Source organism: Nothoprocta perdicaria, unplaced genomic scaffold (assembly GCF_003342845.1).
Source record: "Nothoprocta perdicaria isolate Ctin4 unplaced genomic scaffold, notPer1 scaffold_19, whole genome shotgun sequence".
In the NCBI taxonomy this organism is placed as follows: Eukaryota; Metazoa; Chordata; class Aves; order Tinamiformes; family Tinamidae; genus Nothoprocta; species Nothoprocta perdicaria.
In genome coordinates, this window is record NW_020455093.1 from 2,633,637 (window position 1) to 2,649,299 (window position 15,663).

General features: G+C 45.2%; 1 protein-coding gene across 1 annotated transcript; it reads left to right on the plus strand.

Annotated features, from left to right (window-relative positions):
- The first annotated feature begins 408 nt into the window (after positions 1 to 408).
- Positions 409 to 15,093, plus strand: PDIA6 (protein disulfide isomerase family A member 6). The gene is made up of 13 exons (XM_026037077.1): positions 409 to 454; positions 3,381 to 3,522; positions 5,156 to 5,213; positions 5,894 to 6,020; positions 6,493 to 6,599; positions 7,840 to 7,973; positions 8,420 to 8,534; positions 9,523 to 9,663; positions 10,524 to 10,608; positions 10,702 to 10,774; positions 11,652 to 11,810; positions 13,251 to 13,347; positions 14,119 to 15,093. Exons 1-13 carry the CDS (start codon positions 421 to 423, stop codon positions 14,185 to 14,187), a joined length of 1,341 nt encoding a protein of 446 aa, XP_025892862.1. The 5' UTR covers positions 409 to 420; the 3' UTR covers positions 14,188 to 15,093.
- The last annotated feature ends 570 nt before the right edge of the window (positions 15,094 to 15,663 follow it).

The window sequence follows — 15,663 nt, forward strand, 5'->3', positions numbered from 1 at the left end:
TTTTTGGCTTGAAAATATTATATTTTTATTTTATTTCTATTTTTGCGATGTAGGCGCTGCTCCTGGTCTCCGGAGTGCCGCTGCCAGGCCCCGCRGCCCTTCCTGTAGCCACAGGCCGCACGAGCGGGGCTCGGGCACCCCACGGGCCGCCCCTGCCCGGCGCCACCCCATGGGTCCGGCCCGGCCCTGCCCGGCCGCTCCGCTCGCGCGGACAAAGGCGCCATTTTCCCCCAGCGCCGCCCGCTGGGGGCGCCCGCGGGCCCGCCCCTCCGCGCCGGAGCCTGACGCGGCGCCCGGCCATTGGCTATGCAAATGTACCAACGCCGGCGCGGGCCAATGGGCGGCGGCCACGGCGGGGAGCGCGGCGCGCGTGGGCGCTGCGGGCGGGCGGGGCGCGTTCTGGCGGCGGCAGCGGCGGCCATGGGGGCGCGGGGCGCGAGTCGCCTCTGGTGGGGTAGGAGCCGCGCGCGCGTGGGGCTCGTGACGGAGCGGCCGTTGAGAGGGCGGCGCGCGCCGTATTCCCCGCTCCCCGCCTGCCTGAGGGATCCGCGGCTTCCCCGCCGCGGGTTCTGGCTCTGCCGGGGCCGCCTCGTGCCCGCCCTGGCTCCGCGGAGGGGGCTGGGTTCGGCCCGGGGGCGGCGGGGCCCGCGGGGCGGCGGGGCGGCGGGGGCAGGGAGCGGGGCCCGGGGCTGGGCGGCGGGGCCCGGGGCTGGGCGGCGGTTTGCAGCCGCCCAGGAGGGCAGGTAAGTGCCGAAACGGCCGCCTTTGGCCCGGGTCAGCAGCGCGAGCCGGTGCGCGGCCTTAGCGTGCCCCCCCTGCCTCGTGTGGTGGGTTGGTCGGTGCAGGAGCSGAGCTCTGCGGGCCCCGCGAGCAAACAAACAAAAAAAACACCCCCAAAATCAGCATTTATTTCTCCTTCTAATGAATATTTTAAAAGCCTTTTATTTTCTTTAAATAGTGACACTTTGTGATTAACTGGGATGAAGCTCTGTAGGGATTCAGTTTATTATTGGAAGCCAAAGGGAGGAGTCCATGCAGAGCTGTTCTTCCTTCCTGCTCCCCTGTTATTGGGTCTTCYGTCATAGATAGGTCAGTAATCAAATTATTGGGCACTTCCCATTAGTCTCATTCATCAGTAGAGCCCCGGAGGTGCAGGTAACGCTGCGCAGAACCAGAGGTCTCAGTGCTTGAACTTCACCAAGTTCCGCTGCAGAACATGTAGGGTTTTCTGCTCATTTTAAAAAGCTTATAAAAGCATTCTCCCATAGGTAGGGCTTATATTTTTCCCCAGCACTAAGTTGTATCTTGGCTTTTTGGTGAGAAACTATTGAACTTAATGTGAAACTTTTCTGTTTGATTTAACAACGCTCTGCGGCCAAACTCTTCTCAGTGGTGGCCAGTGATATGACAAGGGGCAATGGGTASGAGTTGAAACACAGGCAGTTCCATCTCCACATGATGGGGAACTTCTTTTCCTGTGAGGGTGCCAGAGCCCTGGAACAGGCTGCCCAGGGAGGCTGTGGAGTCTCCTTCTCTGGAGGTCTTCCAAACCYGCCTGGATGCCGCCCCGTGCCCCGGGTGTCCCTGCTGGAGCAGGGAGTTGGACTAGATGATCTCTAGAGGTCCCTTCCAACCTCAACCAGTCTGTGATTCTGTCAACACTCCTATCCAAATAATTCATATACATAGGAAAACAACTATTTTTTAAACTACRTTATCTAAAATYTTTTTTTTTTTAATATGCCTTACTATCAAACAAAGACTTGTGTTTTTTTCTGCTTTAAGTTCTTGCAGAAAAGTGATCTATTCCTTAATTAGCTAGAGATGAATTTAACTTTGAATACTTATGGAAATGAAAATTATGCTACCATTTTATGACGGTCACATTAAAAAATGCAGCGACACATGATTAGGTGAATTTCACCATTAACTTTATTCTCTGAGCTGTTCTTGGTAACTATTGTATAAATTAAACTTCTTGCTTTGACATAGGTGAGAAGCAGAAATGGTTGAGTGAAGCTTGTTAATTTTCTGAATATGTTCATAGATGAAGGCAGAATATGTTGGATTCAGCTTAATGGTCCTCCCTTATTTAAGGAGGAGTTTCTTCCCTTGGTGACTGTAACTTTCAAGTAGCTTTTTGCATCCTTGTTTTCTTGCTCTGCTCTGGTGGCAGCTGCTACTGCAGGTCACTGTGACATGTTGTGGCAGTCACGTATCAGCCTGGAAGTTCTTTGGCTTGGGCTGACGAAATGCTGCTTGTTTGTGGATGCAGTGAAGGGAGAAAGCCTTCCTGACATGCAAACGTGGTGGTGGAAACCAAGCAGGGTCCCCCAAAAGGAAAAGATGGAGCCCTAGGACTAAAAGAAGTCCTTAGGAGGCAGTTCTGGAGAGCACTAGGTTGCAGCAAACAACTCAGTCTTGCTCTCTGCCACMGCCTGCTAAACAGACTGTAACTTTCACATCCCTTTTAATATTCAAATTATYAACCACTTGGAACAAAGCTAACCGCTTTTATATAGTTTTAACTTCATGTCTGAGCCTTTCTGCGGTGAGTTCAGAGTCTCCTGCTCTACAGGTTTTTTGCCAAATCCTTGTCTTTCATCACGCCATCTCTTAGTCTCTCTGACAGGATAGGAGGAGGGATTGTGAAGTCTTATATTGACTGTCTGGAGCAATAAAAAGGTCTAGACCAGAAAAGTATTTGTTAACAGAAAGTTAATATCCTTTTGGTTTTTGTTTGTTTTGAGTTCTACAGGTGCCCGAGTCATTATCCAGAGAGATTTAGCTATTCTTAGTCCATCACTGGAGAGACAAACCAATGCTAGATTAGCATCCTCACAGACAGGAATGAGGAAGCTCCTTACACTATCAGTGCATCAAGTGCTGGTACTAAAATCAATGCAACTAAGACTGCACAGGAAGGTCCTGTGTAATATGATCCTGCTGCTCTCAGAGTGTCTTATTGCATAGGAGAAAGGGGCAATTGGTGTAGGAGTTTCTGTGAACAAGAATTGTGAGAAAATCTGGCTGATCTTGGGGAAGATCCACGAGGAAGCAAGGAAGCAGTGTCTTGTACCAGTGGTTAAGGTTGCAACTTCGACAACACAAAATTCTGTGGAAAGCTGTAACAGGGATGCCACAATTCCGGTTATTTTTACGTACAGAGAATCTATGATACGATCCTATGGAATCCTTATTTGAGTGAGGAGGGAAGCCATATTGCATTAACTTCCTTTCCTCTGGTGAACTTGGAATGTCCTTTCCTTTTTCGTACTAATTTATAGGATAGCAGGGGAGAGGGAGAGATGATTTATCATGGAAACAGGGGAGCCATAACTGGTCTTGCAGGAGCRCTGATGGCTTTGCTTTGGTTCTAGGCACAGTGAGCTGCACATTGTTCCTGGCTGTTAATGGCCTCTATTCGGCCAGCGATGATGTGATAGAGCTGACGCCAACCAACTTCAACCGGGAGGTCATTCAGAGTGAGAGCTTGTGGCTCGTGGAGTTCTATGCCCCGTGGTAAGTATTACAGCTGCACATCTGCTTTCTCTTACCTTGCACCACAGCGAGCTGGTGTTGACCAGCCAAGGGTTTTGTTCTTTTGCTGACAACACAGTCCTCAGTTTGGCGGCCACATGATGAGCAAGATTAGCTGTGGTGTGATTCCTATTTTCAACATCCTCACCAGGGCAAAAAGGAGAAATTTTGTCTTGAGTTGGCAAATGGGGTGTAACAGCAAAATCTTACATGCTGCTTTACTACTTCTATTTTTCTGCTGAGATTACTATTTAAACCTGATTGATTGAAGTGCAGTAGAGAGAGGAGGAAGTTCCTCAACTCTGTCTTTCTTAAACTGATCTTGAATTGAAAGTGCATGCCTGTTTACACTTAGAATTTCTATTTCCTAATTTCAGTGTGATCTTAATTTACCGCCTCTTTTTGCCATCCCACTTGCCTCCAGAGCAACCTGCTTCATCCTGTGTGTGAAGCTGGTGGTGCACATCACAGCTTCATGGGCATCCCCTGCACTGCCCCTCTCCAGACCTCTGCATTCTGAAGAAAGGGTCTCTCATTGCTGCAGCACTGGGAGCACAGGCGTGGGAAAAGGAGCTGCCTGCCCCTTGTGCTGCTATTGCTGCAGCTTCACAGCRGGAGCAGGGGGACAGAGCACAGAGCGGCTGTCACTGTGGCCAGCTCCCTTTCCCCACACCTGGGATGTGATGATTACACACGAGTTGCCAGTCAGCTGTTGGTCTCCAGCCATGGAGGAGATGAACAAGAATTTGTGGCATGTCTCACTAAGGAGTTGTCTCTAGAGTGTTTTTTTTTTTTTTTTGCTTCTGTCAGAAGCTCATGTCTGTTTTAGCTTGTAAAACACCAGTGTGCAAATTTGGCTTTTGGTGGCTGCATTTGTCTGCGTGGTAGAAACATTGAATAACTTGACACTTCTTTATTCTCTTCCATCTCAAAACCTTTCATAATTGGATGCTGGTTTTAACGAGAGTTTGGATTTTTCTCACGTAAAGAGTTAGGTGACTCCCCAGCACTTCATATAATTTAATTACTTGAAATAAAACACTTTATATTCCAAATCAGCTGTTATCAAGCACTGTATGTGCAAGACGGGATCATTTCTAGGCTGAGGCCATACAGGTTAACTTATACTTGGGATTAGTAGCATTTACTTTATTATTAACTGTGTGAGGTTTTGTGCTTGTTCTCTTTTGTCAATGTTTAAAGAAATTCTGGGGTAAGTGTAGCTTRTGCATGTGCACATGTGTGTGTGTCTTCTGTTTCTGCTGAGGGTGTCTGGGTACACTTGAATATCGCCACTGATCTGGGTGCTTGAACTGTTCTGCTCTGTAGGAATTGTTTTCACAGCAAAAGCACTGATGGAATTCCATCTCTGTGGTTCCTTTTTCCATGGTTCAGCAGTGTTAGATGCAAGTTCTTTCAGTTCTGCCTTTACACCTACTGAGTTACAGATTGCCCTGTTGGATATATTTAGATGCTTCTTAGAAGGAGGTGTTTGCAAAACAGTATCTCTGGAGGTTATTTATCAACATCTGAGTGATGCTGTGATGCAGCATCGTGACATCAACTTTTTATTTATAAGCAAACTATTTATTTATTTATTTACCTCTCTTAAAAGGTGTGGTCATTGTCAAAGACTTACCCCTGAATGGAAGAAAGCAGCAACAGCATTAAAAGTAAGTTTATTTTTTCCCCAGTGCGTGTGTGATTGCTGATTAAGGACAGTTTGGTTCTTTATCATCTAGCTTAGGAGCAGAGTCGGGGAGGACAAGTCTGCTGCTTGGTCAGGCTTGCAGAAGTGGTGCTCCTCTCACCAGAGAAGTGATGCATCACCAGCAATCAGAAGGAAAATTTAAAAAGAAGTCATTATAGAGGTTTTGTAGAGCATTGTAGAAGAAGCAAGACAATTCTGTGTTGGAATGTGTCCATTTCTGTTTTCCAAGGCTATTCTTACCACCATAAAGGTGGCTGGAAGCCAGCTATCCTCTAGATTATTGTGGAGTTTTTTCTTTCCTTCCTTTGAAGTTCAGAAGCATMATGAACTGAGTGTTTGAACACAGATCTGTAAACTGTAGGTGATGAGCATTTGTTTCATTGCAGAAGGTTTGGCCATGTAATGACTTGTTAAACTTCTGCATAAATTAAACCCTCTTTAAAAAGTCAACTGTTCCAAATTTAAGAAACTCTCCAGCATGAAGAAGAATTAGGCACATAAGGTTTTCCCTTGATATAATGCTTTCTGGGGCGCCCATTCTCCTACCTTTCTAATAACTACCTGTTCATCGTTCAGAGTATGAAATGGATTAAATCACAGCAGAAGATTTGTCTTACACAGTTTCTATTTTTACTTCTCCAGGGTGTAGTGAAAGTAGGTGCTGTAGATGCTGATAAGCACCAGTCCTTGGGCGGGCAATACGGCGTCAGAGGGTTTCCAACTATCAAGATTTTTGGAGCCAACAAAAACAAAGCGGAAGATTATCAGGGTAAATCTGGTGCCCTCTCACATGTTGCATGCCTTGAAAGTGTCCTTGAAGACAGTATTTATGTTGCCTTTTAATGCTGCTTTATGTGGTATTTTCTTCCTGTTTAATGCTTATAATTAGTAGCTGTTTGAGAGAGAGAGACAAATGGGAGCTGTTGGATCAGGTTGTGGCTGTCTCTGAGCTACTTGTCCCGTTCCAAGTTTGTAGTTGGAGGAGGTTAGGAAGCAGTTCAGGGAATTGTTCCTTTCTGTTTGCTGGGAGYTTGTCGTAGCCCTGCCCTTTCAGATGACATGAGTTTGGAAGTGGAGTGAATCCTACTGGATGTAACATCACTCTTACCATGCCACTTGCAGGCCACTCCTTCTCTGCCTGAATCCAGCAGARGTTTTGGTCCTTGAGATGAGAACTGAGTCAGTTGTTGACCTTAAAGTTGCTTTTTGATGCTTTAATTGTTCATTTTTCTGCATTGCAGGTGGCAGGACAAGTGAAGCTATTGTCGATGCTGCTCTAAGTGCTCTTCGGTCCCTGGTGAAAGAACGTCTGAGTGGCAGAAGTGGAGGATATAGTTCTGGGAAACAGGTATTAATCAGGGAATGTGTAATTTTATTTGTATGTAGAGGCTGTCCTGTGCCAGAGAGCAGGGGCTTGTGCACTCTATTAACAGAATCACAGAGCAGTAGAGGTTTGCAGGGACCTGTATTGCAGAAAAACTCTAGTGCAACACATCTGCTTTCAGCAGGGTCAGTTATAGAAGGCCACTCAGGACCATGTCGGTCAGATTTTGAGCATCTCCGAGAATGGACTGCCCCCTTCTTCTCCAGGCAGCCCATTCCAGTGTTCAACTTCCCTCAAGTAAAGGAAAAAATGTATTTGTATGTTTAAGTGGCATTTCTTTTGTAGCAATTTATGCCCTTTGCTTCTTGTCCTGTCACTGGGCACCACTGGGAAGAGTCTGGCTCTGTCTGCCTTCTATCAAGCGACTGTACACAGCTAATAAGATCCCCACAGAGCCTTCTCTTCTCAAAGTTAAACAGTCTCAGTTCCCTCAGCCTCTGTTCATGCAGTAGATGGTCTAAGCCCATCATCGTCATCATGGCCCTTGATGTGGAAGTTCATCCACTGCTTTCCCTCCATTCAGCAAGCCTGTCTTCAGACATGACTTTACCTTTTCAAATCCATGCTCGCTACTCCCAGTCATCTTTGTGTCTTAAATGTGCCTGGAAATGGCTTTGAGGAGAGTTAGGTCTGACACCTTCCAGCAATCAAGGTGGTTCTGTTTGGTATCAGCATCTCTGTTTTCTAGGATCTAGTCTAACCTGGATAGGTAAGGGTGTTTCCCATGCCAGAGTTCTCCCTCAAAGTGAATGGCAAAGCTCCTGACTCCTAGTGCTGCTCTTAAATCATGAAAGAAGCACCGTCTGGCATCACCAGGTTGACACAATAGGAGCCTGAGTGGACTGTAGGGTGTTCCCTACTCACCCATGTCTCCTGGAAGCCAGGATACAGTGTGTGGGGAGGAGAGTGAGTGCCCTGCTCTCTGACTGTGAATAGCTGAGATTATGTGGGAATGTTACTAGGGAGATAYAATTTGACCTGGATTCTGCTCTTTAGAAGAAGCTTCATTTGCTTTTTCTTGGAATTTCTGTGGGATAGGCCGTGGATCACATTGTGTCCTGCTCTACAGTGGGAGAGTTGCACCGTGTAATGTTGCCTGTCTTGTATATATCACTTTGTATAACATGACACATAGGAGAGGGCTTGTGTGGGAGACCAAGTTTGGTTATTTCTTATTTGAGGGTCTGTGTGTGTTTTTTCCCAGAGCCGAGAGAGCGGAGGTGGAGATAAGAAGGATGTGATCGAGCTGACTGATGACAGCTTTGATAAGAACGTCCTAAACAGTGATGATGTGTGGATGGTGGAGTTCTATGCCCCTTGGTGTGGGCACTGCAAAAAGTAACTAAGCTTTGTGAAAATTCATTTCCAGTTARTGCTTGTTTGCGTGGCATAGCCTTAATCCCCTTCAAGGGACCTTACACTTCTTATTATACCAGAAGGGAGTTGGTTTTGTTCCATAAAATGTTATACTGAAGCTGTGTGGGCTTCTGCTCTGAGCACTTAGGTGCTTTTCAACAATTAAGAGTRTTTTCTTGCAGTGCTCCTGCTTAGTAGTAAAATTCCCCCTCACCGTTGCTCAAGATCGGATCGCCTTTCATCCCTTCTCATGCAGGATTTAAGGAATCCTCCTGTGGAAYAATCAGACTAGCTATTATTCTTCACAAATACTTTTTTTTCCCTTTTTCTTTCCTCTAGGAGAGGAATATATTGCCTAGTATTGACATGTCATGTACTGTTTTTAACTTCTGGAGTGCTTAGAGCACTGATAATCTCTCTCTTTTCAGTCTGGAGCCGGAATGGGCAGCAGCTGCCACTGAAGTGAAGGAGCAAACGAAGGGCAAAGTCAAGCTGGCCGCAGTGGATGCGACCGTCAATCAGATGCTGGCCACTCGATATGGGGTGAGTGTGATCTACAGGGGTTCCCGTTCCTTTTCCATCTYCAGGAAGTCAAATGGACCTTTAGTGCTTACAGAAATATTTCTTAACCTGGTGCTTCTTCGTGTTTTGTACTAAAAATATTGTTAAGAGTGGCAYGTAACGTTTTTCCACAAACGTCTTTCCTCAATATGAGGTAGCAAGAAGAGCAAATAGGGTGAGAAGAAAATAGGGTAAAYAGGGATGTTGATAATGAAGACTTTCCATGAGATCTTGTATAACTTCAGCATCCTAAGTGAGAAGTGTCTCCTTTCAGGCTGTCATGGATGCTGGCCGGGTATCTGCAGAACACAGTTGGGTTCCTGTACAGCAGCTRTACTGTATTTGTGAGCCAGTTATCAGGGATCACTCTAAAAGTATCAGCTGCTTGGATGGGTTATGCTTTGGGCCTAGAGTGAACTGGCAGTCTTTAAATCTCAGTGACACAGTACAGGGAAGCTTAATGTTCTGCTTAAAATGTCCCTGTAAGTGCAAGGACACTGGGTAGGTACCAAAAATTCCAGTTGCTGGAGGCGGAGCAGAGGGAGTCTAGGATGCAGTGATGGCCACGAAGACACAGCACCGTTTTCCTAGGGCCAAAATGCAATCAAGGTCTTAAGACCTCAATATCTTAAAAATATGAAGGGGCTATATGGTCCCCCTGGGAATTAAGCATGTAACATGGTGTTTCTAAACTGTAAGACCATTTCCGCTTCATTGGTAATACAGTTTGAAACTTCACTTACATTAACACTGTTTTCAAACATTGATAGGGAACTGCAAAATTGTTAAATTCGGTCATAAGCTATTAAGACTTGTTTCTCTCTTCCCTTCCTAAGACTTGTTTCTCTCTTCCCTTCCTAAGACTTGTTTCTCTCTTCCCTTCCTCTTGATCTAGAACACATGAGGATAGCAGGTAACTTCCATCATAAATGTTCAGATTTGTTTGAAATGATTTTAACTTCTCTTGCAGATTCGTGGATTTCCCACAATCAAAATCTTTCAAAAAGGAGAAGATCCTGCAGATTATGAAGGTGGAAGAACTAGGTCTGATATCATTGCTCGTGCCCTGGATCTGTTTTCAGATAATGCCCCACCACCCGAGCTCCTGGAGGTACGTGGACTGTGAATAACACAGCCAAAGTGTGCTGTGTGTGCACTAAGCTTRTGGCAGAAATATCCAAAGATCGCAAGTTTTCCAGTCTCTGCTGGGAATATATTGTTCATTGATGRGCTGTCAGAAGAGAAGGCACTGGCAGCACTGGTACCAGGCTGAATTATCACTGTGCCCAAATGGTCCCCAAAGGGAACGAGTGACAAGGGCTGGGTTCTGTGCCCTGTGTTGCTTTGAGAGCTGCATCTCCAGTGCTGGAGTTGGATGAAGCTTGTGATTTTTGCTTGTTGTCCAGAAAGCCCCACTCTTACATAGTGGTGCTCCATTTCCACCATTGACAGAGAAGCATTTATGATAAATGGGCTACATAGATGGGCTGATTCCTTTTTAAGGTGATGGAGGGATCCCATAAAACTGATATTTTGCTGTCTTGTCACTTGTCTGTTAGTGCTGCACCCTGCTGGCTCTCCTTAAGGCAACAGCAGCAGGAATTGTACTGACAAGGCACGTGCATAGCTCTGAGTGTGCAGACTAATCTGCAGTTTATTAGAGCTGTAGTTTTAGACCATCACYGATCCAGGAAAAGTGTTTCTGAACAAGCAGTGACATTTTACTGGCCTGCCTGACAGCATTATTTATTACTGATAACTGCTACTACTTTCCTGCAAGTATGAACAGAAATCTTGGTGAAGCTTTTGTCTAAGTCTTGTGTTGGGGAAGCAGGGCTGCAGGAGAGGCTTTTAAGCTGTCAGGCTGTTTCAGACACCTCAAGTAGGACAGAGTGTGTGGGCTGGTGGAGCCAGGTGCAGTTGCAGCTGGGTGCTCCAAACTGTCACTGACTTCCTGCTTTTTCCTTCCAGATTGTTAGTGAAGATGTCCTGAAGACCACCTGTGATGCTCATCAGCTCTGYGTCATTTCTGTCCTGCCTCATATTCTTGACACAGGTAGAATTCAAGGAATCAGTCTTTTGAGCTAATTTGTCACCCAAGGCATGTAGTTGTGCTTCATAATTTGTGTGATTCTGTCCTGTCAAACAGGAGCCTCAGGGAGGAATTCTTACTTGGATGTCATGTTGAAAATGGCTGAAAAATACAAAAAGAAAATGTGGGGGTAAGTGTCATTGTAGGCTGGGCTGGACCTCTTGGTGAAAAGATGGGAGATTTTTAAAGAGGCTGTGGAAGAGAACTTTGCATGATAGTAATTTGTTTGCAAATAGCTGGTCCTTGTCTAGGATACCACATAACAGTGTATTTTGCAACAGTTCCTAGCTTTGCTGTAGGGATGGATACATCTTGTTCTAAAATAAAAGTGGCAGTTTATTAACAATATATATCATGTTCCTAAAGAAGCAGGCCATAAAGCTTTGCTGCGTCCCCCAGGATGCAGGGTAGGGTATGTGGCACCCATTTCCTTTCCTAGAAGTCAGGGGGGTTGCTGAAGAGGGAGTRTTGGCTTCGTTAGGAAGCGAGGGCTGTTGGGACACATTGACTGCTCTGACAATGGGACGAGATGACACTTGTGCATTGGAGAAGAGAGCTGAGATCAGAGAAACTGAGAAATAACATGAGGTGAAAAAGTCAGTCTTTGGCCAGAAATCCCATGCAGGGGAAATTGGGCAATGCTGAGTCATGCTCAGATCTGTGACTTGGGCYGTTTTAAGCTTTACTTAATTCAGGCTGGAGTATAGCAGCTTCTAAATGATAATGTGGTTCTTGCCTTGGTGGTTCTTCGATGCCTGTTCTTCTGATGTGGCTCTCAGTAGCTGTGAGCGTGAGGGCTGCCCTACATGTGCTGCTCATGAAGGGCTTGCTGTGCTGCAGGGGCCAGAATCCCTGACCCTGCTGTCCCRTGCTGGCTTGAGTAACAACAAGGTGGGATGGGGAGACGTGTCAGGCAGTGACTGCTGTACAGGGCTCCAAACTCGTGTCATTTTAAAACAGCTGTGCTGACTTTACTGACTGTTTTGTGCTTTCTTTTTTGCCCCAAGATGGTTGTGGACAGAAGCGGGTGCTCAGGCAGATCTTGAGAGCTCTTTGGGCATTGGAGGCTTCGGGTATCCAGCAATGGCAGCTGTTAACGCACGGAAGATGAAATTTGCCCTTCTGAAAGGATCCTTCAGTGAGCAGGGGATTAATGAATTTCTCAGGTAAAGTGTTTCTTTAAGTGATTTAAATCTTTCAGTAACTGGGGCTGTGGCTTTAGAGCAAGAACTGTCTCTCCTGGATGAGATGAGGCTTGCACACTTACAAGAATTGAGATGATGGGTAATCAGTTCATTAAGGGAATGGCTCAGGTGGGAACAGACCTGCTAAAACTGTCTTCACCTTTCTGTGGTGGACAGAAATAGTCAAGAAGTTGGTCATTTGCAGTCTAACCCTGAATGGTCTTTTTATGGTCATTCAAAAATAGAAAAAATGAGCTTTGAGAAGGGTATTTTCTGCTTTGTTTCTGTGTTATACACACACACACACACACGTATGTATATATAAGATCTCTTGGACAGAAATATTTTTATATATATGCACATAKAAATACATATAATATTTCTTATATAAATATGTATAAATATTTCTGTCCAAAAGATTTTTTTTTTTCTTAGAACAGTACCAAGAAGGGAAGGTTTTAAGAGGACTAAGTGAAACTTAGGATGGGGTGCAAGACGACTCTACTGGCCAGTCTGCTCAGCCATGTCAGRGAAGTGTCTGCCCTTTTTGGACATGGCAAATTCTCTTAGATTGCACAGAAACAGTCTTAGTGAAACTTATTCTGGACAGAATGGTTGGTTCTTACAGAAGAAAAAAAATTAAATTTAGTAAATTAGATGATTTGATTGATATTTTCTAACTACAGAGCAGTAATTSTGGAATAATCTGTTATTTGACGCTTCAGCTCAATGGTGCTTTCTGCAAGGAGAGCAGGACAGTTGCAGGGAGTGTAGCTGACTCTTAGCTCTGTAAGCAAAGTGTAGTAGGCTAAAATAATCCAATAATCTGATGTTGAGCAACGTTAAAGTAATCAGCACTGAGAAAAGCATGCAAATGTTAGAGTCTAGCTGGAGAGCAGTGCTTGCCCAGTCTGATTTGCTGCAGAAAGAATGCAGGGGGAGTAGCTTTTCAGCACTTCAAAATGTTTAAGGAAGCATAATTAGCAAATGATACCTGAGATGCCTGAAAGCAGAAGCTGTGACTTTGTGAACGTCTTTGTAACCAGCAGAGGTTTCAAATCAGGCCAAAAGGAGGAAATTAATGACTGGCAGTTTTCAGTAACTGCTGTATAAAATTAGTAACTCCCAAAGCTTAGAATTAATAGACAGTTCTTAGAGCTGGCTCAAAGGTGTGCTGTGTATCATATAAAGAGGCTGCCTATCTCCACAAGTATTAAAAGGGAAGCTGCTGAAATGTAAAACCACGTGGCTCAGAAAGTTCTCTGGGTTTTGTGTTCAGTTCAGGTTGGAGATGTGCTTACATATTGCTCGTGTTTGCTTGAGGCCAGCTGATCAGTGGACTTCATTCAAAGCTGGCCCTGCTCGAGGTGGATGGAGACTGGGGAAATTGTTTAAACCTCCATTTCACTTGTTTCTTCTCAGGGAGCTCTCTGTTGGCCGTGGCTCTACAGCACCAGTGGGTGGTGGAGCCTTCCCCAAAATTAACGTAGTTGAACCTTGGGATGGCAAAGATGGTGAGGTAAGAGATGCTCCACCTCTAGATGTGCCGTTGTTCTGCTGGTTGGGAAAGGCCTGGAGAGAGGCCACGTATTCAGTACGTGTATTATGAACATAAAAGTGTTTGCCCTTCAGGATAAAATCGTAGCAAATACTACCTAAATTCTGTCAGAACATCAAGAAGTTGTYGAATGCCAGCTTGGTTTTCTGACACTGTGGACAGTCACTCCTATTCAGCAGTTGGGATGTGATCTAAGATTTCAAACCCTTCAGGGGAATTGGGGTTACAGGCCTGAGCCTAAGGATGAGGTGGCTGGGGGGTGTTCAGGCAAGGCCTGGATCTGCAGACACAGATTCTGCAGGCCTGAACCCCAGACTTTGCCACCAAAGCCTTGCTGTGGCCAAGTGCCTGGCTGCAGCCTGCGTGGCTGCTGCACACGAGGCTCAGGAAGCTCTTGTGCAAGGCTCAGTACCATCAGACAAAACAGTCACCACTATCCACTGATTGGATTAAAATACAGAGTATGAGGATACTRCTGTTACATATGTTACATATTCTGTTTGTAGCTGCTTTTTTAGATTTGGAGTATTTGTAGAAAATACCCTTTTTTTTGGTCTCAGCTCTGAGAACTTGACCTGTGCTCAATATCCYGTGAGCCTTTGTGAATGAAGAAGATGACAGGAGCCATTAAGCCCATTCACTTCTCAAACCAGAGGTTTAAGTCAGTGAGTGTCCCTCTTTTTAGAGATGCCTCTAAACTCTTGATTAAAATTTTATCTTCCTTTTTCGCAGCTTCCAGTAGAAGATGACATTGATCTCAGTGATGTCGACCTCGATGACTGGGATAAAGATGAGCTGTGAGACCTTCAGGAAACCTCTTTTCTTGGGAGAGTTTGTGCAGCGGTTGGCAGCCTGGTTCCCAATCAGCTGGAGGTTCCAGTGGCCTTTCTGCGGTGCAGTAGCAGGGGACACACCGTGCTCCTCGACCCGCTGCAGCGGGGAGCCGCGCGCATCTCGAGAAAACATTGCAAAAATTCTATGAATTGTTGTAACCAGTAAACTTGATTGTATTCTGTGTAACAAATATTTTGAGGACACAACATGGAGCTTTCTCTGAAACACCTTGGGGTTTAYTTTCTTGAGACAGTGTGTGCATTTGAATGTTACGGAAGGTTGTCAGTGTAACCTATTTTAAATGTGATTTTTTTTTTTCATTTTCATGGAGGTGGAACCTGGTCAGCTTCTGTTTCAATTAAAGAATAAAACAAACTATTTTCAACACACGCTGTTAGTTTTGTACGAAGCAACAAGGATGCACATAAAAACTATCCAGGTTTTAATGACTCTCAAAAAATGAAGTGTAGGATAGAGAGGCTGGTGGAGAGGGGAGTCATAATCCCACTTCCCTGCTGCAAAAGATCTTCGATGATATGGTCTAAGCCTGACCAGTCAGTCTTAGTTTCAATGCTCTTTAGTCTTCCTTTTCCTTCTCAGGAGCTTTCTCTTTCTTTGTGCTGGAATGGGTGTGATCATTAACACAATTAAAGGAGGGTTGTTGCTGAATGGGAGATGCATCTAGCGGGAAACTGGGGCTCTGCTCCGAGCYGTTCGTCCTTCCCAGGGTTAGCAGTGAAGCTAATGCCGTGTTATGGATCAAAGGTACTAAGAGAAAGGAGCTGAACTGCTGTCTCCAGTAAGCTGGCTCTGATATTTCACCTCCCATTCAGCCATTGTTTTAATTTGCAAATGCAGCTTTCTTGGAAGGAGAATCAGGATTGAGCTGAGGAGGGGGTAGTTACTGCTTTTATTTTGGCTTTTTTTTTGTTTTTAATAAAAATATTCTTGTTATTACTGCTGCTTTCAATGCCTTGTGTATCCATGTCTAGCAAAGTGACCCTCATAAAATCAGCTCCATTTATAAGRTAAGGAGTAAGAGGAATAAGCTTGCATTCTTTCAAAGAAATAATACAGTTACATATAACCCAGTGCTCTCTGTAAGAGCACCTTTTATAGGGATGAGCTACAGGCAATGCAGTAACTGCTGAAAGCCGATTACAACTGAACCACTGCCTCAGTCACAGCGTGGGGCAGGAAATACATTTGAGCTCAATTTGATTGAGCTCTCCCAGCAGGCAAACTCCCAGAGATGTTTTAAGGGAAAAATCCTGGCAAAAACTAAAGAGTAGTCAGGGCCAGGATAGCCTTACAATAAGGTACAGACTCGGACTGTCTGACTTCTTAACTGTTTTAAGATGATAGCTTAGGGCTCTGCTCAGGTGCTCTCTACTTCTGTTTTTAMGCCCTTGTTTACGAAGCCAGGACTGTGCACACCCAGCA